Source organism: Hermetia illucens, chromosome 4 (genome assembly GCF_905115235.1).
Source record: "Hermetia illucens chromosome 4, iHerIll2.2.curated.20191125, whole genome shotgun sequence".
Lineage (NCBI taxonomy): Eukaryota > Metazoa > Arthropoda > Insecta > Diptera > Stratiomyidae > Hermetia > Hermetia illucens.
Genome location: NC_051852.1, coordinates 56645844 through 56669540, shown reverse-complemented (window position 1 = coordinate 56669540; position 23697 = coordinate 56645844). Strand labels below are relative to the sequence as shown.

At 41.3% G+C, this 23697-nt stretch overlaps 1 protein-coding gene across 1 annotated transcript; it reads left to right on the top strand.

The window, feature by feature from the left end:
* The first annotated feature begins 17504 nt into the window (after window positions 1–17504).
* On the top strand, window positions 17505–18092 carry LOC119654809. The gene is made up of 3 exons (XM_038060364.1): window positions 17505–17664; window positions 17726–17846; window positions 17908–18092. Exons 1-3 carry the CDS (start codon window positions 17571–17573, stop codon window positions 18035–18037), a joined length of 345 nt encoding a protein of 114 aa, XP_037916292.1. The 5' UTR covers window positions 17505–17570; the 3' UTR covers window positions 18038–18092.
* Window positions 18093–23697: the final 5605 nt, after the last annotated feature.

Genomic DNA, 23697 nt, shown 5'->3' with positions numbered 1-23697 from the left:
GACACCACTCACAATCCCTTCTGACAATCAGGTGAGAGTGAATACTGAAGCCATTCACAACACAACCCTCCGCAACACTTATAAGAGGGAAATGGATGCCGCAATAACCGCAGCCGACAGAGACCCTGGAGATGAAGCAGCAACAAATGATCTTCACAATTACCTGAAGAAGGTTATCACTGTACCGCTACAAAGATACATGGCCCCAGCCGGAACGGCTGGTTTGACGATAAATGTAAGCTAGCAACGGAACGGAAGATTGCCGCATACCGAGTAATGTTGCATCCTCAAAGAACGCGGGCACGCGCGGAGACTTCACAGACGGAAAAAGGAAGCTTCGGAGAACCAATAAGTCCGTGAATTAAAGAAGTACAGGGAGCAACCGTACCAGGCGCGGAAATTTTACTACCAAGTCAGCAGGATGAAGCCTTATACACCTCGATGCTCATCCTGCCGAGACAAAGAGGTAAATCTGATTTCCGACAGAATGGGCATATTGGAGTGATGGGTTGAATATTTTGATGAATTACTCAACGACCAGAACATCGGCCGAGTTGGAGGTCCCGCCAACTGAAGACGACGGACAAATGCTGCCACCACCCAGCATAAAAGAAACAGTCCGTGTAATTCATCGGCTTAAAAACGATAAGTCGCCAGAAGCCGATGGAACTACAGCCGAATTGGTTAAATATAGAGGCGACCAATAGCACCCAGCAGTTCATCGACTGGTGAACTCACTCATGTTATTAACATAGTATGCTGGTCCCAAGCCCAGATAAAGGAGGAAGGTTTGTTGTAACGTAACTCTTGTACTATCTTCAATAAAACAAAAATAAAATGCTGAGATCAGGAAAAGAGATAAATAGAATATAGTTGGAATTAGTCCACTATGCTAAACCGTACCTGATCTCTCTTGGTAACAGGTGCCGCGAAGGGGCCGATCAAGAAAATGCATACAATGTCGTTAGAAACATGATGATCGGATTGAGTTACAAGCCTCGGAGAAATGCTAGGGCGTTCACCTCAGTCGACGCGGCAGGACGGGCCCGGGTCCTATTGGGAAATGGGCAAGGGTCCTCGACGCATAGACGGCGTCAGGATGTAAGCAAGTTAGTCCGAGCGCTAAATGTTGGGACCCTAACTGGAAGTACCGAGGAACTCGCAAGAGCTCCTCGGGAAAAAGCGCATTGATATGTGCGCTCTACAAGAAATCCGATGGTCTGGTGCCAAAAGCTGCGACATTGAACGCAGTAAAGGTGGCTATATTTCTACTTTCTACATTTTATAGTGGGAACAGTAAAACGCAAATCGACTATATTTTCATAAGACGCCAACATTTTACCACTGTCACTGATTGCAAAGTCGTTCCCTATGAGACCATAGCACCTCAACATCGGCCGTTGATTGCCGTCCTGCGAATTAAGCCACCGATAAAGCAACCTGAGGAACGCACTGGCCCGTCGCGCATTAAGTGGTGGCGATTTCGTGAGAAGAAATAACAAATAATCTCACTTACGCGATTGCGAACCATTAAAAATGTGAAAGAATCGTAAAATCAAATGAAAGACACGATCCAAGCGGCCTCTGTAACCCTCGGGGTCACCAAACCGGGTAAGCGGTACATCAACCGAGATACTTGGCTTTGGAATGATAATGTTGAAATGAAGATCCGTGAAAAGAAACGCCTCTACCAAAAACTTCTCAACGATAAAACACTCGCCAATTGGCAAAGTTATAAGAATGCCAACCGGGAAGCAAAGAAAGCAGTCGCTGTCACAAGAGCGGGCTATTACAAAAATCTTTATGATAAACTGGACACTCGGGATGGCGGGGGGATCTGCATGGACTTGCTAAAAGCGGTAACGAACGCATGCAGGATATCGATCACTTACCAACTGTCGAGTCGCAACAGATAGATGTCGAGAATACTTCGAGCAGATTTCAACTGAAGAATTTGCTCATCCTCCACCTCCACAATCATTGCCGACATTTGGACCAGTTCCACCTGTCAGAGACGTGGTGCTGCGTTTCAACACGGGTGCCGTACTCCTTAGTTCGGTAGAGATTTAGGTAATACTTGCATCCACCAGCATGAATGCTAAGCCATGCCCTTGGTATAGACTGATACCGTTGTTGCTTGTCTCAGCGGAGCTCTGATTGTGGTCACAAAATCAATCCATGTCTTAAGAAAACCGTGGGATTAAGTCGCAAGACAGGTGCTCACGTTAAACCCTCAAGGACTTAACTGTCAGGGCAACTGAAATCGAGGAGGTGATAAAACGAATGAAATCGGGGAAAGCCACAGCACCTGACGACATCGCATCTAAGCTTTGGAAAGCGAAGAGCTGGGACCCAACACTGTGACTCAGTGAATTCTTTAATCAGGTTATTCAGGAAGGAAGAACACCATCTGACTGGCAAGAAAGTACGACAATTCCAATATGGAAAAAGAAAGGTAGTCCAGCAGAATGTTCAAATTAGCGTCCGATCCGGTCACTTTCCCATACCATGAAGATTTTTGAACGCATTCATGACAACCGTATTCGCGAAATCGTTGAAATAACCGCGATTCAAACCGGATTTGTCAAAAACTTCGGAACTACTGACGCAATACATGCTGCGTGGTTACTCATGGAGAAATACCGTGAGAAGCATCGCCCTCTTTACATTGCCTTTCTGGATCTAGAGAAAGCGTTTGACCGTGTGCCACACCAACTCATCTAGTATGCTTTACAACAATACCTACTGCCAGAAGAACTCATGCGCTAGGTTTAATTGCTCTACCACGATCCGAAAAGTAAAGTTCGAAGTATGGCAGGCGTATCAAAACCGCTTCGTGTCTCCGCCCTGTCACCACTCCTCTTTGTTCTTGTTATGGACACCGTCACACGGGATATCCAACGTCCAGCGGCCTATACACTGTTTTATGCAGATTATGTTTTCCTAGCATCTGATAGCAAAAATGATCTCGAGTAACCTGTCCAAAAATTGAATGATCGCCTCATGTAACATGGTCTCAGATTGAATCTAAACGAAACTGAATTTTTGACGATCGATTCCCATGAAACAGGCACAATCACTGTCAGCGGCAGTGATCTGCCCAGAACTGAGCGATTTAAATATCTCGGGTTAACGCTATCAGCCAATGGAGAATTGCGTTATGGAATTGCTTCTCGCACTAACGCAACTTGGATGAAGCGGTGTTCCACAACTGGTGTTCTTTGTGATCGAGGTATCCAACGTCTCAAATCTAAAATTTACCGCAATGTCGTCCGTCCTGTCGCCCTCTATGGTTTTGAGTGTTGGCCGACTAGAAAAGACAATGAACGACGTCTTGCGGCAATGGAGACGAAGATGTTGCTTTGGGCTAGTGGCGTGACACGTTTAGATCACATCCGAAATGAGGATATCTGCGATTGTTATGCTGTTGCGCCGATCGTGGAAAAATTGCGAGAGAGGCGTCTTCGATGGTATGGTCATGTAATTCGCTCTAACGGGAATTCACTTGCCAAGGTTGGTCTGAACATCGAAGTCGATGGTAAACGACCAAAAGGCAGGCCGAAACAACGGTGGCTGATATTGACATCATGAGAAGAACAATCCGAGATATACAGTCTATTTTCATCCAGATCGAGCAGACGCCACGAGATCTTGGCCTGCACATTAATTAAGGCAAGACGAAGTACATGGCAACGTCAGCGCCAAAACTAAAAGAACGAGCAACGCCGAGTCGCACTGGTCTAACGAAACCAATGAAGGTGGGAGACTACCACTTTGAGACTGTTGAAAATTTCTTCTATCTCTCGAAAATCAATCACTACCGATAACAGCTATGACATGAAGTCCGCGCACGGTTATTGGCAGCCAACAGAGTCTATTTCAGCTTACAAAAACTGTTCCGCTCGAAACGTCTCACCATAGGGTCAAACCTCTTACTATACTAGACAATGATCTTGCCAGCCTTCATGTATTCCTCGGAGACTTGCGAACACTTGGCCGCGTTCGAGAGAAGAATCCTCCGAAGATTTTTTTGGTCCCCTACATGAGGATCGACGATTCCGTAGACTACATAACGGCGAAATCTATCCAGCCTTGAAAGTCTATAAGGGCTATATCTATTGTAAAGAAAGAAGACGAAGCAGACCCTGCCTGAGATGGAGCGATGGCGTAGGTCAGGACGCCAGACAGTTTTTAGGAATATCGAATTGGTGGACCTCGGCTTGAAACCGGGGTGTCTGGAGTCCCTTGTTAAGGCAGGCCTAGACCGGATGTTGTTGCGCCGTTGGTGATGATAATTTATTTTCATTATCTTTTGTATTTTTTCTGTTATCGCTTTATTTTTCTTTTTCTTATATAAAACACTATGGGAATTATGAAATTGAGAGGGATAATTGGGACAGCTAAGGGGTGTAGAAAAAAGTGTGAGGATAGAGGGAATATTACACATTATTGAATTGTTTGGTCAAATTTACCCTGGAAGAGGCGAATAAAATACCGCCCATGTTGCTAAACCGCGAAACGCTACATGGTGCTATTTATCCTGCTACACGCATCATCTGTATAGGTGGTTGCAAACTCGCTCTTAGAACCAAATCTGATTAGGTAGTGGTAGTAGTGCCAGGCACAATTCCGGTCGAACATCTTTCACAGAAAACGACGCGGAAAGGAGGCAACGTCAGCGTAGTATTATCGGTGAAGACGCATAAGAAAGTGGTTGATTAGAAAAAGAGATACTCAGTTTCTAATAAGACGAGGTGGTTACTAAAGAAAGTACCGGCCACGTTTTTGATGGGATGATTCAGTTAATTAAATGAATGGTAACGCACTATTTCCAAGATGCTTCTTCCTCACCGTGGAATCTTTTTCAGATTTGAGTATTTGTTGATTTCTTAAGAACACTCTGACAGTATTAGAAAAAAAGGACGATAGGAACAATCTTGTTACTTAGTCTGAGTGAAATTATGCGGTGTTTCCAACGATTAATTAATTGAAATAATGAAAACTTGTTGTTTCTTTTTCGTTGGTGTGGATATTTATTCTTGCAAATACCGATGTTTCCCTTCATCGGTGCTAACCCCAGCGCTGATGTAGGGAACAAGTGGTTCCCGAAATATCGATATTTGCAAGAATAAATATCCACACCAACGAAAGAGAAACAACAAGTTTTTATTATTTCAACTTGTTACTTAGTTGCTTCTTCTGACAAAACATATCTACTTCTCACTGGTCTCCTGGGTTCATCAAACATTGTCTTGATGCTTAAATCTAGCAAAATAATCGTCAGTTTGAAGTGCTAGATCAAATCCAGTAGGCAGTTATTTTCATCAATTTATTAATAGCCTTCTCCAGTTGACTGAGAGGGTTCCGTTTCTTCAGAAGAAAATGTTTTCGGTCGATGCCAGTAGGCTGGCTCATCAATAGGGAATAAATAATCTATTTGATAGCATATTGCGCATCGACTTTATTAGGGTTTGTTCTACATAAATATTCAAATAGATTTGCAACTTATACTGCCAAAGAGTTTGTTCAGTTTGAAGCATATTCATATGTTGTATCATTCACTCTAGATGGGATGCACCATTACTGAAATTACCATTTTTTAACAATATTAAATTTACAGATAGCCTCGAAAGCGTACATATTACTAAGCATCCTTCCTATTTCGTTCTCGGATTCATTAATAGAAAAAAGTATCGTGCCACGTGCCGTATTAATAAAGCCCTCTAGCGGCGGAAATTTGGTAAAAATGTGAATAGACTATATTTCTAAGAGCAGGATTGCTGGAGAAATTCATTCACTTGCCACTAGACTTCCGTACAAGCTTCTTTTATATTCCAAAATTAAGATGAAAACGAAGGACTCCCATTCATTCAGCACTTCATTCATGCACTCGTTCATTCAAATCAAATACAAATACTCGTACATATCTGAGTGTGTGCTTTCTCGTTTCTCGCACTTTCTGTTTCCACAAGGACGAAGTGAACTCTGCATTCGTTACGGATGTGTTAAGTTTGAAAATGAAATGCACATTCAACGTCAAGTTTGAAATGATTTCAAAAACGGAAACGACTAACAGAATTCTGTGTACACTGGCACATATTTGCAAAGGCTTGTGAATTAATAATTAAACATAGAAGGAACCTGGCATTTGCTGCGTCGACAGAATCACGTATTTATGCCATAATTATGCAAGCCTCTACTAATTGCTAGTATATTTTACTGCAAATTTGAGTTGAAGATACAAAGAAATCTAATTCCAGGGAGGCTGGGAATGAATATCTGACATAAAATTACATGTATTCTCTGGATTATGATTCATTGAGGGCTTTTTCCTCCTCTTTTCAGCAGCTTTTAACTTGAGCTTGATCAACTACCACGTTTCTAGAAGAAGAAAGGAAAACAGGATTAGGAACGAGTGCTCTAACAAGGGAGGACAGACATCAAACCAACTGACCAAAGATATCATGCCATTTCTTCGACACGGGAGTCAGACAAAGCACTCTTAACTTCATAGACAGATTCTTCTCGGATAAAGGTATTTCAATGTTGAATCACAAAAACAAGGACATTGCTTAATTCAACGGAACAGATATGTACGATTGAGAATAGAAATTACTCATAGATAGGCTACTAATATCATATAAAATTGCTGCTGACAAATACGCTAAGTTATTGCGTACTCTCTGTTGCACGAATTTAGCATATTTTGGGGTTTTATTTGAGCGAGACAATAAAGTAAATTAAAATCAAGTAAAGGACCTTACACAGATAAATTATAAATAAATTATAAATAAATTATGTATAAATTATTTCTCTTATTTATGGCTTATGTTTAATAGTGCTGAGAGTATCTCCAGGGCTTGTATTTCTAAGATGAACTTGTGGCGGATTTCCGGGTAAATTTCTAAAATATGGTAATATAGTTTTAGTAACTTTAAGTGGGCAGATATGGGCATGGTGGTATGTATTTTAAGGGGCTAGATTTCATGTAGATGCATAACTGTGATTGCGGATTTTTCAGTTGAATAAGTTCCGAGAAGGACACCTGTTCACTTTTTGGAGCTCAAATTTTCAGTTCGCTCTATCCTATGTTCCGTCCGGTAGCAAACAGAGAACCAGTTGGAGAAAGCATTAATTGAGCCGTTTCTTTTGATACCCCGGCCACCTTCAATGAAAAAATGTGCACCCCTCTTTCGCCTGTATGGGGGGCTGGCGTTGATAGACAGACGAACAGAGAATCGATTTTAATAAGGTTTTGTTTAACATAAAACTTTAAAAACTAGTATCATTGAAGGGAGTGCCTATTTCGAGAATCCAGAGAAAATAGTGTCAGAAGAAAGAAAACCCTGGACGGCTGCTAGATTTTAGTAGGGGGTAGTATGATACTCTCAATCTAAAATTGTGACATCTACAACTTACCTTGTCCAGTGACAACCTAATGGAAGAGTGCATTTCTCTTCTCTGTATTTTCTTTTCTCAGATTTCAGCATCCTTTAGTTTTTCTAATATATTCCTTTCAATTTCCCACCCCGAAATTCACTTACATCAAACAAAAAATATTTAAAGTAATTGATTTTAGTTTATTTGCAACCTTTCACCTGGCACTTCCCCCAAAACCTGGAAACCCATTTCCATGCAAATATTTCAATTTTAACATAGTAATTTTCTAATATGTATGTTGACTTTTTGCTTACCCCAGCTACTAACATTGCATACCTATAGTTGTTACTCGCTGAAGCCAGTGTAAATCCATTTTGTAATAAGAACAATTGTATCTATTTTCTTCTTTTGCTGCCGCAACCTTTGAATGTGAAGTTCAAGGTCAGGTTCAGCGAGAGTAAAAACAAGTGAAACATAGACCGGCTGATGGGGTTGAACGGTGATCAGCTGCTACTCTAAATGGATTTATTTTGGTGTTTGGTGTTTGAAAATGTAAGAAATGAATGTGACTTGATGACAAAACGACTTTTTACCACTTCGTCTAGTTTCACGCTCGCACATACTCTGAATTCGAAGAAAAGCATTTCCCGTCGATCAACTCTTTATCTTCTTTCGTTTTTTTTGGTTTTTCTATACTTTTTGAATATGGAATGTTGTGGGTGAAGACGCATCGTGGCAATGGTAGCATCTAGTAACTTGAAATTGAACCGCGCTGCAGATACAAGTTGGTGCATCGCATAAGCGCTTCAGGGAAAAAAGGAAGAAACCCAGTTCGCTTACCTCGGAAAGTGTATTTAAAAATAATTTCAAACATGTAAAAACGAGACGAATTATATTGTATTCCTCATTTCATTGTAAAATTTACGTATTTTTTATTAATTTTACCTAAAAATGTTATTAGTTTTTAGTTAACTGGTAGTTGACACAGGAAGGAGTACATATAAAAAAAAACGCCCAACAATGTATTGAATCTCGTTTCCAACCTTGCAGTCTTTTAAAAGTTCGGGTGGCGACCACGCCGTCTTGAACGGCACACATGAATCACCCCGTCTCAGCAAAGAGCATCCCAGCACAGAGTCATCTGTTCAGCAAATGGAAATGGCTGCCAAAGAGAATTCACGTGTTTAGCGTGCATTGCCTTCGTTTTCCATTCATCGATCCAATCTTGGTCCGCCTTCACCCCACTTTAAGTCAAGTGGAATCAGTCCACAACCTGCTTTACAAACATCCGCCTGCAAGAGGCTCGCCTGTTCTTTGCTGTAAAAATAAGCGCGCAGTAAGTTGACTTGGCAATGATGTTGTGCGGCCATGTCAACCACCCCCTGCCTCCGACGTCATGAGGCAGGTTCATCCGTTCCACGGTAGACTTTGGATGATGTATTCGGAATTTGGACATAGCAGTCTGTATTGGCCACCGGACGTTTTCCAGATCGGTTTCCGTCCACAGCAATATTCCGAATGCATAAGCCAATGAGGGTTTGGCGCAGCAGGATTCGCGGCATTCGAAATTTATTTCGAACACGACGCGCCGAACTTTCCACTATTTAGAATTCGCCACGGGCAGAGGACTAGCGGTGAGAAGGTGCCGTTGGTTGGGACAGGAAAAGACCGCATGGAGATGAGCCGCTCTCTCCTGTCTTGACCACCGGCAAGTGCACACAGCACGTGTTCTTTTTGAACCAAATTAATCGATTATCCAAATTGAAGTATTCTTTTAATTTGTAGTGGTTTTATAAAATCAAGTTCAATTAAAATTAGTAACTAGTTGAATTCGGTGTATCGTTTATTTAAACCAAAGAAAAAACAGACGTAGAATTAAATTGAAATTGTTTAACAATTAATCCCAACTATAACTAAGCAGACAACGTGAAACTTTGTTCTGCCTAGCATTAACCGTAAAGGTTCATGAAAGATATTTTGGAAACTACGACCAAAGTGGTGAAATTACCAGCTGCGCTCGATGCGAAAGTGGAATTGTTACAGTGACACCAAGCATCTTGAAATTTGATTTTTGTATGAGCTGCCGAGCGGCCAGCGAACGAATACTAATTGGTGATATTCCTTTTGCATAATAACGTTCGAGCTGAACGAGCCTGGCCCCGAAACTAGTTGCGGAGCGAAGAATAGTTAAAAGGGGATAATGAATACAATCAATGCGCTTATTTTATTCTTCCTCGAGAGATCTGACTTCAATACCAGTTTCACATGTCGCAGGAATTCGACAAAGGAGCATCCTTCAGATCATTAACTCGAACATGGGTCGCTTGCAAAATTCCTAGCTATTTGTGGAAGTCTGTCTCGGTGATAGCTTCGATGTGGAGGTCACCAATGTTATGTCCGGTATGCGGCTCGTGATGACCTTTCCGGATTGGATTCGACGCTTGTTTAATCCAAATTCCATCCAAATATCACGAATAAACATGTCTACTATTCGTAACACTCAAAAAATTTCCCAGGAACATGCCTATCCGTATATGATATTAGCACCTTCAGATGTACGCACTAATAAAGTGATGTGGCACCCTTTCATGACTGTCGCCAAAAACTTTATTGATTTCGAATCAGTGCCATATAGATGAAGGACATCGAGTAGCCAAGTATGCGGCACGCTATCTAAAGCCTTGGCATAATCTATACAGCAACTAGAGAGATTTCTTTCGCCTCTAGTTACTTCTCTTGCAACTAACGAGTCGATAGTGTGTTGCTTTTTGCAACTCCTTGACCCAACTCGGCAGTCCTCATGATCCTCAGACAGAATGTTGTTGGTTTCGAGATGCTCTTTGACCCCTCCACTAATACTGGACGTTATGAATTTGTAGAGGCTTGGTAAGTACGCAATCGGTCTTGCATCCGCGAGGTCCTGCACCGTGTCTATTTTAGGAGCAAGGTAAATACTTCCCGCAGTGAAAAAGGGTGAGAATTCCTCCGGCCGACTCACGGCCTGATTTATGCTTTGTGTCAACTGACTGTGTATACTGGTGATTTTTTTATACCAGGGATTCTGCACCTGATCCTGACCTGGGCCCCTCCATTTCTTCGAGCTATTTATAGCTCGTCAAATTTCCTCTTCCGTAACAACCGCAATATTCATGACAAGCAAAGTGACATGACGGGTGGTTTCGGCGGTAACCCCCAAAGTCCACCCTAATATCCTTTCGCTTTCGTCACCGAAAAGTGTCTGGATGCTTCGTTGAGTGATTTGAAAAACTCCGCTGGTTCCTCGCCTACGTTGCATTCCGGACATGTCTGGAATGACTTTCGCCATACCGTCGTAACCGACTGCATATAACAGAAAGTTTCTGTTTTATTGTAGCCAGAATTTCAACTACGGTGTTTCACTGGGGATAGCATAGTTCATGTAAACATTCTGCACAATTCCAACATATGGGTGATCTGAGTCAGTCTATCAATGTGCTGCCTTAGTGAGTCCGGCCGACGTTGCAAACGAATTTTCCATGCGAAAAGCGAAAAGCGAATCTTCTGACCGTGCAATCTGATTGCCGGAACTATCAGCACACAGCCGAACTGCAATGTCATCACTGATTTAAGATAGAATTCTCGGAGTTGTTGGAGATGTCTAGAGCATGAAAATACCTGGTCTACGCAAACGATTCATTTCCGAGAATTCCATACACTGCCCTTTCGGAGAATTCAGCCAGACGGTGGAGAAGAACGCTTCGGCGAGTACTTAAACTGTTGCCTTCGTTGTGGCGTGGTGTTATTGATCCATCGACTCTTGGCCATCAGTTTCCACGATGACCTCAAGTCGAATGTGTTCGCTGAGGGTGGTCGGGATTGTGTCGCTACGAGTAACAAAGCAGTATTCGTCTGCGACTCGCTGCATAGTCACGCGCACGAATTGCGGGAAACGCTCGACGAACCTCTGGTGGAACAAGCGACGGTTGTACCCGTCCCCGCCGTTATTTCGTAGTAGGAACGGATGGTGAAGAGGTTCATTTCTTCAGTCCTGCCTACGCGAACCTTCTGAAGTGGTCGCCAAAGATTGTGGTGAAACAGCTGCAGCAGGCAGAGTGATGATCCTGCTCGTCGTGGCGCCTAGACCCCAAATCGCTGCACGACTAGCAGTTTCGGCGCCGCCGATAGCAATTCATTGCGGAAGTCAAACCAATTCCGCTGGTTATCCGTACCGTACCTCAAGTTTCTCCTTCTACTCACTGATGGATTTACATTTTATATCTAACTGCGAGGTGTAATGATCGCTACCTCAGTAAGTAACTTGCGAAACTGCAAAATTCCTGCACTTCCCCCACCAACCGGCTTTGGGACCGGCTGCAGCGGATTCTATTATTTTTCAGAGTTATTACAATCTCAGCAGATGCCGAAGTTTACCTAATACTAGCACCAAGTGCCAAGCATTTAGGCTCGGACGAGCCTACCTACTTAAAAACTTAAGGGGCGCTGGTGGTGGTGGCCGGTGGTAGGTTAATGGGAGAGTCCGTTGAGAACTCCCCGCAACATCGAGCACGTATGCAGAATGGTGTACTTCTGCATAGTTTGAACCAGACTGTGCGAAAATCCCAGGACATCAAGGGAAGCCGTGAGGGATTTAGGTACAATATCTATACCTGACAATATTATGGAAACTACAACCACCCGCTCGAGATGCGAAATTTCTTTAATTTCCCGAGCCAATGCCTCATAGTTCACCTTCTTCTCCACGTATTTCCGTTCAATATTTCTATTATGGGGGATAGCAACATCAATAATATACACGGAGCGACTCGTCTTGTCAACTAACAGTACGTCAGGCTTGTTATGTGCAGTATGGCGATCAGTCAGAACTTGCCGGTCTCAACACATGCTGTAAGCAGAACTATCAAATACTGCTTCCGGCTCATATCGGCTTATATCGGACATGTTCCCGTGGTCAGCCTATGTTTGTACGCAAGGTTTTGGTAAATAACCTTACATACAGCATTATGCCTGCTGATGTATTGCATCGGTGCCATAACAGTACAGCCAGAAATGAAATGGTCCAATGTCTCTAACGCCGAACCACACATTCTGCACCGGCCGTTCTCCACCCTTTCTTTCATGATGAGTTTTTATAAGCTCGGTTGGCCACCACGCCGTCCTGAATAGCACACATGAGCCCCTCCGTCTCAGCAAAGAGTTTTCCAGCAAACAGCCATCTGTTCGACAAATACAAATCGACAAATGGCTGCCAAAGACAATTCACGTGTTTATCGTGCATTGCCTTAGACTTCCATTCATCGATCCGCTCTTGGTCTGAATTCACCCCACTCACAGGATTGAAAGATCGATTCTTCAAGTTAAGCCCACAGCCTACCTCCTATGTCAGGACGCAATTTCATCCGCTCCACGGCAGACTTTGGATGATGCATTCGGAATTTGGACATAGTTGTCCGTATCCGCCGGCAATAGTCCGAATGCATAAGCCAATGAAGGGATAGCAAATACATTCAACACGCTTATATTATTCTTCCCCGAGAGATGCGATTTCAGCACCAGCTCTACACGTCGCAATAATTCAGACAGCAGAGCATCCTTCAGATCACCAAATCGAGCGTGGGTTCCTTGCAGAATTCCTAAGTACTTGTAGAAGTCTGTTTCGATCATAGCTTCGATGTGGATGTTACCTATGCTATGCCCGGCATGCGGCTCGTGATAACCTTTGCAAATGGCTTGGATTCGACACTTGTCTAATCGAAACTCCATCCGAATATCACACCTGAACATGTCTATTATTCGCAACAGACTTCTAAGATGGTCGTCAGTCCCAGCAATAAAGCTTGATGTCATCTAAGTACATCAAGTGTGCCAGTTCGCACTTAGCACGTAGGCCATACTTTATTGGAAAACCATGCCATCTAGCATCATTCAATAGCCATGGAAAGGGGTTCAGTGCCAGGTACAACCCAAGAAGACTCAAAAAATCCGCCTGGAAGATGCCCCTCCATATACGGATGGGCTCTGAGATTTTAGCATCCTCAGATATACGGACTGATAAGGTGGTATGCGACCGTTCTATGACTGTCGCCAAAAACTTTATTAGTTTCGGATCAATGCGATACAGATGTAGGATATCGATTAGCCAGGTATGCGGAACGCTATCAAAAGCCTTGGCGTAATCGATGTAGCAACTAAAGAGGTTTCTTTGGCCTCTAGTTGCTTGTCCTACAACTACCGAGTCGATAATGAGTTGCTCTTTCCAACCCCTTGACCCAACTCGGCAGCCCTTCTGCTCCTCGGACCGAATGTTGTTGGTCTCGAGGTGCGCATTGATCCTTCCACTAATAATGAACGTGATGCATTTTTAGAGGGTTGGTAAGCAAATGATCGGTTTTGTGTCTGCGGGGTCCTGCGCCGTGTCCTTCTTAGGGATAAGTTAGGTAATCCCCGCAGTGAGGATGGGTGGAAATCACCTGACTTATGCTATGGGCCAACCTACTGCATATACTGGTCAATTTCTAATACCAGAAATTCTGCACCCGATCCAGACCAAGACTTCTTCAGTTCTTCGAGCTTATGGCTCGTGGAACTTCGTCTTCGGTAACATCCGAAAAAACTCCACTGTTTCTTTGCGTAAGTTGAATTCTGGACACGTCTGGAATGACTTTCGCTCGACTGCATATGACAGAAAGTTTCTGTTTTAGTGTGTCCAGAATTTCAACTACAGGTGTCTCACTGGGGATAGCATAGTTCCGGTAAACCCTCTGCACTTTATTTCTCACAAGTCTGCTGGCATTGCCAATGCTGATCTGAATCAGCCTAGCGATGTCCTGGCTTAGTGAGTCCCGCTGACGTTCCAGACGAATTTTTTATTAACACAAAAGCGAATCTTCTGACCGTGCAATCTGATAGCCTCAACTGCACCACAATACACAACTGTTTGTAGTTGCGGCAGCGACATATCAGCACACAGCCGAAATGCAATCTCATCATTCATTTGAGATAGAATTTCCGAAGTTGCTGGAGATGCATAGAGCCTGCGAGTACCTGGTCTATACAAAGGATCCATATCCGAAAATTCTATACACGCTCTTTGGAATTCGTCCCGAACTTCAACGAATACCTCAACTGGACGGTGGAGAAGAGTGCTGTGGCGGGTACTAAAACTGTTGCCTGCAGTGCGGCGTGGTGTTGTTGATGCCGCCGCTTCTGCCCCCCTCGACTCTCGGTCACCAGTTTCCCCGGTGACCTCAAGTCGAACACGCTCCCTGATGGTGGCCGGGATTGTGTCGCTGCAAGTAATAAAGCGGTACTGGTCTGCCACTCGCTGCAGAGTCACGTGCGCGAATTGCGAGAAACGCTTGACGAATCTCTGGTGCAACAAGGGCGGTAAGATGTTGTACCCGTCGCCGCCGTTATTTCGTAGTAGGAGCGGATGATGAAGAGGTTCATTTCTTCAGTCCATTTCATCCGCTGCCTACGCGAACCTGCTGAAGTGGTCGCCACAGATTGTGGCGAAACAGCTGCAGCAGGCGGAGCAATGGTCCTGGTTGTCGTGCTGCCTAGACGTTTCACCGCCCCACGACTAGCGGTTTCGACGCCGTCCTGTCCATTACGAGAGCTCGACCCAGTCACCAAGTCAGACGACTCCCGCCGGTTATCCGTCCGGACCTCAAATTTCTTCTTCTTCTCATAGATGGATTTGCATTTTATATCTAACTGCCAGGTGTGGGGTAGCTAGTGAGTAATCTGCAAGACTGCAAAGTTCCTGCACTTTCCTCACCTACCCGCTGAGACGCTGCGGTAGCGTCAACCGTGCTTAGGACCGGCTTCAGCGGAGTATTTTATTTTCTATTATTTTTAGTACGTTATTATGTTCCTTTCCCCTCCTTCTAGTCTAGTGATTTAAAATTTCGTTTGATTCTTAAAATAGTTTTCCTTTTTTCACCCTGTCAATTATTCTCGTTAGTTGTTACGGCAGCATGTTATTTGCACAAAGTTTGAACTACTACAACTTTGACACTAATAGCCACATTTTTATGATACTTGCCATGCGAATGCATAATACTGTCCCTTATGCCGGTGCAATTTATTTAGTACTCCTGGGATACACGTGAGGAGGGTTTTTCAGCCAATTTTTAAAAGTTAGTAATATACTATTAGTAAATTTATTTGGGCAGATATGGACATCCTTTCAGGCTTAGATTTCACATAAATGTTTTACACAAAACCTTAAAAAGGGCTGAAAGAAATAGATTAGATAAATGCGACTTTAATATTTCACGCGAATGTCAATTATTCTCGTTAATTATGACATCAGCATCTTCTTTGCATGGCTTTGGAAGCAGTAAATTTGCGCGAAATTGCTAAATTTGAACTGCAATAACTTATTTGTGTAAATAGTTTCCTAGAAAGTAGAGGGCAATTGAATTTTTAGCCAAATACACAGGGAACTGCTATGTAGTCATGGTTACTCCCGTAGGGAAACATAAAACCTCTTGTACCTGAAGGGTCTAGCTTCCCGTTTCCCGACTTGTTGAACCTGGCGCTGAAGACAGCGATCCGCGATGCTCGCGTAAATGCGAAAGACACTATCTTTCTCAAGTCCACCCAAATACTGGCCTATGCTGATGCTATTGACGTTATAGGAGGGACAACCGGAGATGTACAAACTCCCTTCATCCAGATCGACCAGGTGGGAATGTCAGCACCACAAGCAAACAATCAACAATATCAAATTTCGAGACCGCTGATAATTTCTCCTATATAGGATCCAAAATCACAACCGATAACAGCTATGACGATGAAGTCCCCGCACGGTTGTTGGCTGCCAACAGAACCTATTTCAGTTTCCACACTATTTAGCTCCAAATGTCTCACCATTCGATCAGAGCTCTTACTATACAAGACAATGATCTTGCCAGTCCTGATGTATTCCTCGGAGACCTGGGTTCTTAGCAAGAAAAATTGTGAACTCTTCCCCGCAATTGAGATAAGAATCCTCTGAAAAATATTTGGCCCCTACATGGTGAAAGTTATGATCGTCTCTTAATCCGCAAGGGTGAGTATGATCTAGCCTGGAAAATCTACCGTTACAACATCTATATTAGAAAAAACACGTGGGAGAACCTGACTCAAATGGAGCGAAGGCGTAGTCCAGGACCTCAGGTAGTTTTTAGGGATTTGAAGACTTCGGCGCAAAATCGGGATGTCTGGAGTTCCTTAGTAATAGGCCTAGACCGGATACCGGTTGTTGCGTGATCTAGTTTCTGTATTACTACTATCTACTGCTGTAGAAACTCGTAAAATAAAGGAAGGTCACGATTCAAATTCGACTGGTGGCAGAGGAATTTGTGTCGCTACTGGATGTCGGATACCATTTGACTCAGCTGTGAATGAGTACCTGAGTCAAATGCCTCTTTCAAGGTACTGTGGACCTGGAGCGCATCGTTACAGACTTGAGTGAAGTGCTCTAACACGCTCCAAAGCCCAGATCCCATTCGATTATTATAAAGGAAGAATGGATTATCAGTTATGATTATTTCAAGCTACTTCATCCTAAATTTTTGTATTCGATTTCAATTCACGATTCGAGTAGCAATTTTTCCGTTTTGGGTCTGTTTTTTTCTGTCAACTGTCTACAACTAATCTGGGCTGAGGAATTCAAGATACGAAGTTCTTGAAATGATAACCAGCGTAGTCGATTGGTGCCATTGGGTCGATAACCATGTAAACATTCTATTAATTTGAATTAGCATAATTTATCTTAATTTACATAAATAAGAGCACATACATGCCAATGTATTTCGTCCCACCGCACCTTCTGAATCCGCTTAATTTTTATTTGTACAGACACATACAAACCAGTAAATCAATTCCTGAAACGGCATCATTTTCTATTTCAAGTTTGAAAAGTGTATAATTGTTACTGTAATATGCAAAGAAAAGTCACAATACTAATCAAGACGAGCAATTTATTGAAGATTTTAGATCCGTTTGACTGCATAACATCAGATGGGAATTCTATGAATACATTTTATCAGCCGGGTCGTGATCTCCTCACAGCTTTATCTTGTTTTTGTTTTTGACTTTATTGAATCATCCCATCAGAACCCAAATTAAATATAAATAATATCATATAAACAAGATGAGCAGTTTTACCAGTTGGTCAGTATTCATTGAATCGTTGATTAGAGATGAAGTTCGTAGTTTGCGTTGTCGCTGTGGTAGCTGTGAGCTACATAAGTTTGGTGGAAAGTGCAGTTTGGCGAGGTGTCGCCAACGACATAAGTAAGTTTTCTTAGAGTGATTTTGTCTTCAAATCAGTTACTAAGCCTATCTCGGGATCCAGATCATCCAGGAAAATGTGTTATTGACAAAGATGTGCTTCTCGACTACGGGCAGGAGTATCATCCGCCAAACCGTTGTGAAAAAATTTCATGTCTTCAAGGCGGCGAAATTGCGGGATACAGGTGAGGAGAAATTAAGGCATAAAGTTTATATTTGCTAACACTCCCATAAATGTTTCTACAGTTGTGGAGTGAAAGTCATAGAAAACTGCCGAGATGGAGGTTACGTTGATGTATCAAAGAATTACCCCGAGTGTTGTTTGAAAAAATTTATTTGCAAAGAGAAGGGCAAGGAGAAAATAGTAGAACTTTAGTATAATACCATATTTCTAACAATTTAAATTAATTTATTATTTGTTTTATAGTTTGTATGATCCAATGATGGATTCAATAGTTTAATAAAATAATTATGAATTGAAAACAGTGTTCCCTTGATGGTTTTGTATTTAGAGAAACGTTTTACTATTAACTTATTCTGTGACAAGAATAGCCATAAATCGAATTGTGCCATGAGTGGTTTAACTACCCAACTAACTATTTTGCCTTATTGATTATATTTCTATCATTAGGTAACCTGACCGTGAGGACTGAATTATCCAGCGAATTTAATTTTTACAATTCCACGTAAACTGATTATCTGACATACGGAATACCTGGTGTAAATATTTCCCAAATTAGACTTTCCGTACTACTGTTCTTCCCAATGTCTTCTCTAGAGTATTCCTGGTCGTCCGGCATACCGTCCCAGCTAGGTGAAATGTCTAGTTTAAACCTATAGAGAAACAGTCGCAGAGAGTTTTTTATCAGTGTGAAGCAAAACAGAAATGCATTGATAAAGAATATATACATTTTTTAATTTAATAAAAATGTGTACCAATGCTTTAAAAATTCATGTTCTCATTTGAAGAGAAACAAAAATAATAGGAATTTTCGAAAATGTGAAGCGAAATTGGCTTACCTATATTTAATTGTCAAAATATCGAAATGTGTTCGATAGTTTCGAAAATTTTGAGTTTGCGTAAATGGCTGAGCCACCAATTTTGTTTATTTTCTGAAAAATTCTGGTTGGCAGTAAAATAATTAATTTTTGAAGTGCCCAAGCGCTCTTGTAAAATTGCTGTTTTTAAATCTGTCACTGCTAAATACTACTAACAATTTGCGTAAACAGCTTATACTAAAATGGCCTAAACATTTTCATTTTATTAAAAGAAATAGTATTGAACTTAACGGAACATTCTTCTCGACGCTTTTGCTACATGAGTACTGTTATCAATAAAAATAATAACAATAATCGTTGGCGCAGCAATTCAAATGGGTCAGGGCCTTCAGGTGTGTTAGAGCACTTCATTCAAGATCGTAACGGTACACTACAGGATTATGGCACCTTATACCTTAATGTGATCAACATTGCGCTCGCCCGAGATTATTACCCTATTTGACTCTGGTACCCATTATCAGCTGAGTCGACTGGTATCCGACGTCAAACCAGGATAAAAATTCCACTGCCACTAGTGAGATTTGGACCGCAACCTTTCTTGTGGTCTAACCACTCAGCTATCCTGACAACTGAGTACCGTTACCACCTTGCTGAAATATGAATTCCGTGCTATTATTGATCTTTCGAATAACTAATTTCCATAGAACATCGTCCATGATCTCAATAAATCTTTCTTTTTCTTTTGGTTTGTTATAAAAGACAATTGCAGTTTTTCATAATCAGAATATACTCCCCATATCATGATAGACTCACCTCCGAAGTTGTGGTTCAATCTTGAGCGTCCATTTGCAAGAAGATTCTGCCATAGCAGCTTCGTCTATCAGGTTCTCCCAGATTATTTTTTTTCTCAGTTAAAATACCGAAGATCCGATAGTTCACTATTCCACTAGCATTTAACTAAAATAGTCCATTTTTTTGTAAACCACAATTTATAGGTACGCTGGAGCATAGACTAGGTTTTTACAATCAATACCCGATAGATGTAATAATTAGACTTTATTAATTTTAATGAATGAGTTTAAATTAATTAAAAACTGCACCGCGTGATAATCGACTATTTAAACGTTAGAGGCAGAAGAGAAGGATCTCCCTTCATGTGTTTCTTTTTGCCCCTAACTCATGGCACACTTTCCTCGCTAGTCCTCCACTCCCGTGGCGAGCTCTACAAAGTGGAAAGTTCCGCGCCATCTATTTGTTCGCATTCGCAACATTCGAAATAAATTTGGAATGCTGCGAATCCTGCCGCGCCACAAGCAGTTAAACGTTTTACTGGGGAAAGTATAACGTATCGTCGTCGATGAATCCCATATCGTTGCGATGCACACCATGATATAAAAGTCTCTCTCCGAGAGTGTGCCTGATATAGTGTATTGGTTCAACCATATATCTATAAATCAGAGTTGGATGAAATAATAATCATGATTAAGTAATTATGATTATGAATTTCATGATTACATAATTGTAATCATAATCGGGCTGTCATGATAGTGATTGTAACCACATATGGGGTTGCACCGATCGTGGAAAAATTGCGAGAGAGGGACGAACTTCGCGCCAACGAGAATACACTTGGTCTGAACATCGAAGTCTATGGTAAGCTACCGAAAGGCCGGCCGAAATAACGGTAGCCTGAGGATTTAAAAGCCTCTCGATTGCATCCAGATCAGGCATTTGATAGAACCACATGGCGAAACCGGTCACGACCACCCGATCCCGCTTGTGAACGGGACAAAGACTAAAGAAAAAGAATAAGAGTGTATTATCCATAAAAGCAACCACAGATACGCAAGCCTTCTCATTGTCGTGCCAAAAAATCAGACAATTCTGGGTAAAATAATTTTCGGTCAATGGCAGACTATCGGTAATGAAACCAGGTAACAGTGGATGACAGATTCCCGTTACCTAATATTGATTCGAATTTGGATAATCTGGGTAAAGCCCAAGATTTTTCTACAATTGATCTGACCAAACAATCCTTGCTAAAAATAAGTGCCGACACAAAATAGGTTTTCTAACGCCACATACATTATATGTGATAAGGAAAAGTTCAAATCGACAAGTATAACTTGATGCGGATAGAAACATCATTGTCAGGGTAGGTTGTTGCTAAGGATAATTTAAGAAGGTTCTTCCCGTAAGAAGGCCATTTTTCCGCTTTTTTAGAAATTTTTAGTGAAGAACTGAATGAAGATATAAATGCGAATTTTTCACCAAATATTTATTAAGAGGTACATACAGTGGCAGTGGGTAATATGATGGCATTTTCTCGATTTTTTTCGACAACTTAGTAAATATTTATTAAAAAGCGGTTAACAGAATCGACGAGTACATATTGTGAGGTAGTTGAAAAAAGGGTTGTTAAGAAAAAAAAAATTAAAAGTAGCGGATTTGCGACTGTTTTACAAGAGTGGGGTTCATAGGAAGCTTATAGTGGACACGATAAATCGATAAAAATTCAGTAGAAATTTTTCAACAACTTCATTAGTATATCTATTATCTAGCCGATGAATGAAAAATTTGCCAAAATACGTACTATTAAAAAAGTGGCGGCAATTTGACCAAAACGTTTATTTTTTTTTTTTAGGCGTAAACATTTCGATTTATTTACTTTAAAAACATATATATCTTTTATAGAATTGAAAATCCTTCTTTCAACAATTGGCTTTTGTCATAATAAATAAGTAGTAAAAATTTGGCTTTGATTGGGCTAGCAGTTTTTTAGTAAAAGTGTCCAATGCGAAGGCACCCTTCAAAAATATAGTAGTCTGAGATAATACTTTCGAGTTGTTGTTTTTCATTTTATTTATAATTTATTTATTTACATTGAGTTGGTCGCTGCAGACTTCAAAACATGGATCTGGTTGCAACTACAAGCGACAAGCGACGAAAGTTAAAAATATATATCATAAACAGCTATAACTTCGGATCTAATGCTCTGATGGTTATAAAATTTTAGTAACAACATTCCTGAGATAATGTACCTAAAAAAAATTAATTTTTGTTTTTCAATTTCTAAGACCGTCCAACAATTATATAACTCCTTAATATCTTGAGCATATGTAGCAATTTTTCGAAGCCCGATATCACCGCTAATTATTGAAGTATAATGCAACATGTACGCCAAAAAGGTGTTTTTCAAGTGCGAGGCTAGAGGGCGCTGTGCTCAGTTTAGAGAAAAACAACAACATTTTAACGTGTTGTATATCACGGTTCGGAAACTAGGAATATTAAATAATATTTTTTTCTAAATTTTGGGGTTTTTCCCGTTTTGCGGAATTCATTAACAAGTCGGGAAACCAGAAGCTCAGCGCTTCAGGTGTGAAAGGTTTTGTTTTCTTCTGTGAGTATATTTGAGCGCAGGACTACCCCATTTGTATATGCATTTGCCATGTCAGACTACTCATTTAAATGTACTTGATATTTAGTACTTTGAGTGGCAGTAAATTTACACGGTCAGTGATAGTATGATTTTGATCAAACTTGGGGATTACATGCTTCATACTATAGTCTATATTACTTTTATAATTCTAGGATAAACTTAACAAATAGTATTATACTAATATTAACTTAATTCAAGCAGGTATCGATATGGAGAGTATTTTGAGGCTCGGACACTGTATAGAGGCAACTTCATGATTTTTCTCAGATTTTCCGGTTAAATAGTGTCTGGAAATGGGTCCGTTAAAGCAATCATCCCTTTCGACCCCTTGCATTCCCCGCTTTTCCAACAAAGATCAAAAGTAACACTAAGATATAAGATAGTACTAGTCAAGGCTTTTCATTTGGTACCCAACATGACTATATCCGGTTAAAAAAAATTCACATTTGCAAAAAAATTTCAGCCTAGAACGATGTAACTCACGGTCGGACGATCACAGTTCAGCCGTTTCTGAAAAAAGTACGTGTGACATACAGACAGATTTTGAGCTTTTTTGACTTTTTTACAAAAACGGTTCACCTAAAGTAAAGTAAACCAGTCGGAATACCGGAAGCTCGCGCTTTGGGTATAAAAGTTTTGTGTTCATCTTATGTATGGCTGTTTGGAGTAAATTATATGCATATACAGATGACTGAAAAAAATAAAAGAAAATAATTCTTTGCGACCCCATTCATAAGAACTCATTTCGTTATGGTATTGATGAATTGAAATGTCAGGATGATGTCATACAGGTTGTAGAATGTACGAAATTCACAAAACATTGGCAAAGTTTCACCCCCTATAACTTTGTTAATAATAGTTGGATTTTCTTCAAACTAGACCAACTTGTGCATTATGTTCTTCATTACATGCCATTTATACTTCTGGAATAAACGGCCGGGTAAATTTCTAAAATGTGAAAATATAGTATTATTAACTTCATTTGTGCAGATATCGGAACCGGATGTATTTTGAGGCCTAGATTTCGTAGAGATGCACCACTGTGATTTTCTCAGATTTTTCGGTTGGGTAGGTCCTGAGAATGAGACCTGTTACAGTTTTTGGGGGTCATATTTTGAGCACTCACTCCCCTGGAACCAGTTTCGAAAACTACTAATTGAGCCCTGTCATTTGATACCCCACATGGGCACATTCAGTGAAAAAAATGTTGCACCCTCCATTAAACTTAACACAAAATCGCGCCACTTCCTGCATATAAAGGGAACAACAGATTACATACTCTTATCAATTTTCGTGACAATCAGTCCAGCCGTTTCCAAATAAATCGGCTGTGACAGACAGACAGACAGGCGGGCAGACGTACATCGACATCGACATAGTGAAATCCATGCCGGACATGTTCACTGAGTTGTTCGAAGCGTGCATGCCCGAGGAAATATTTCCAGCGCGACAAATGGCTACCAAAGACAATTCACGGGTTTACCGTGCATGGTCTTCGACTTCCATTCATCGATCCGCTTTTGGCCTGACTTCCCCGACTTAGGGAATCGAAGGATCGATCCTTTAAGTTAAGTGGAGTCAGTTCACAGTCTGTTTTA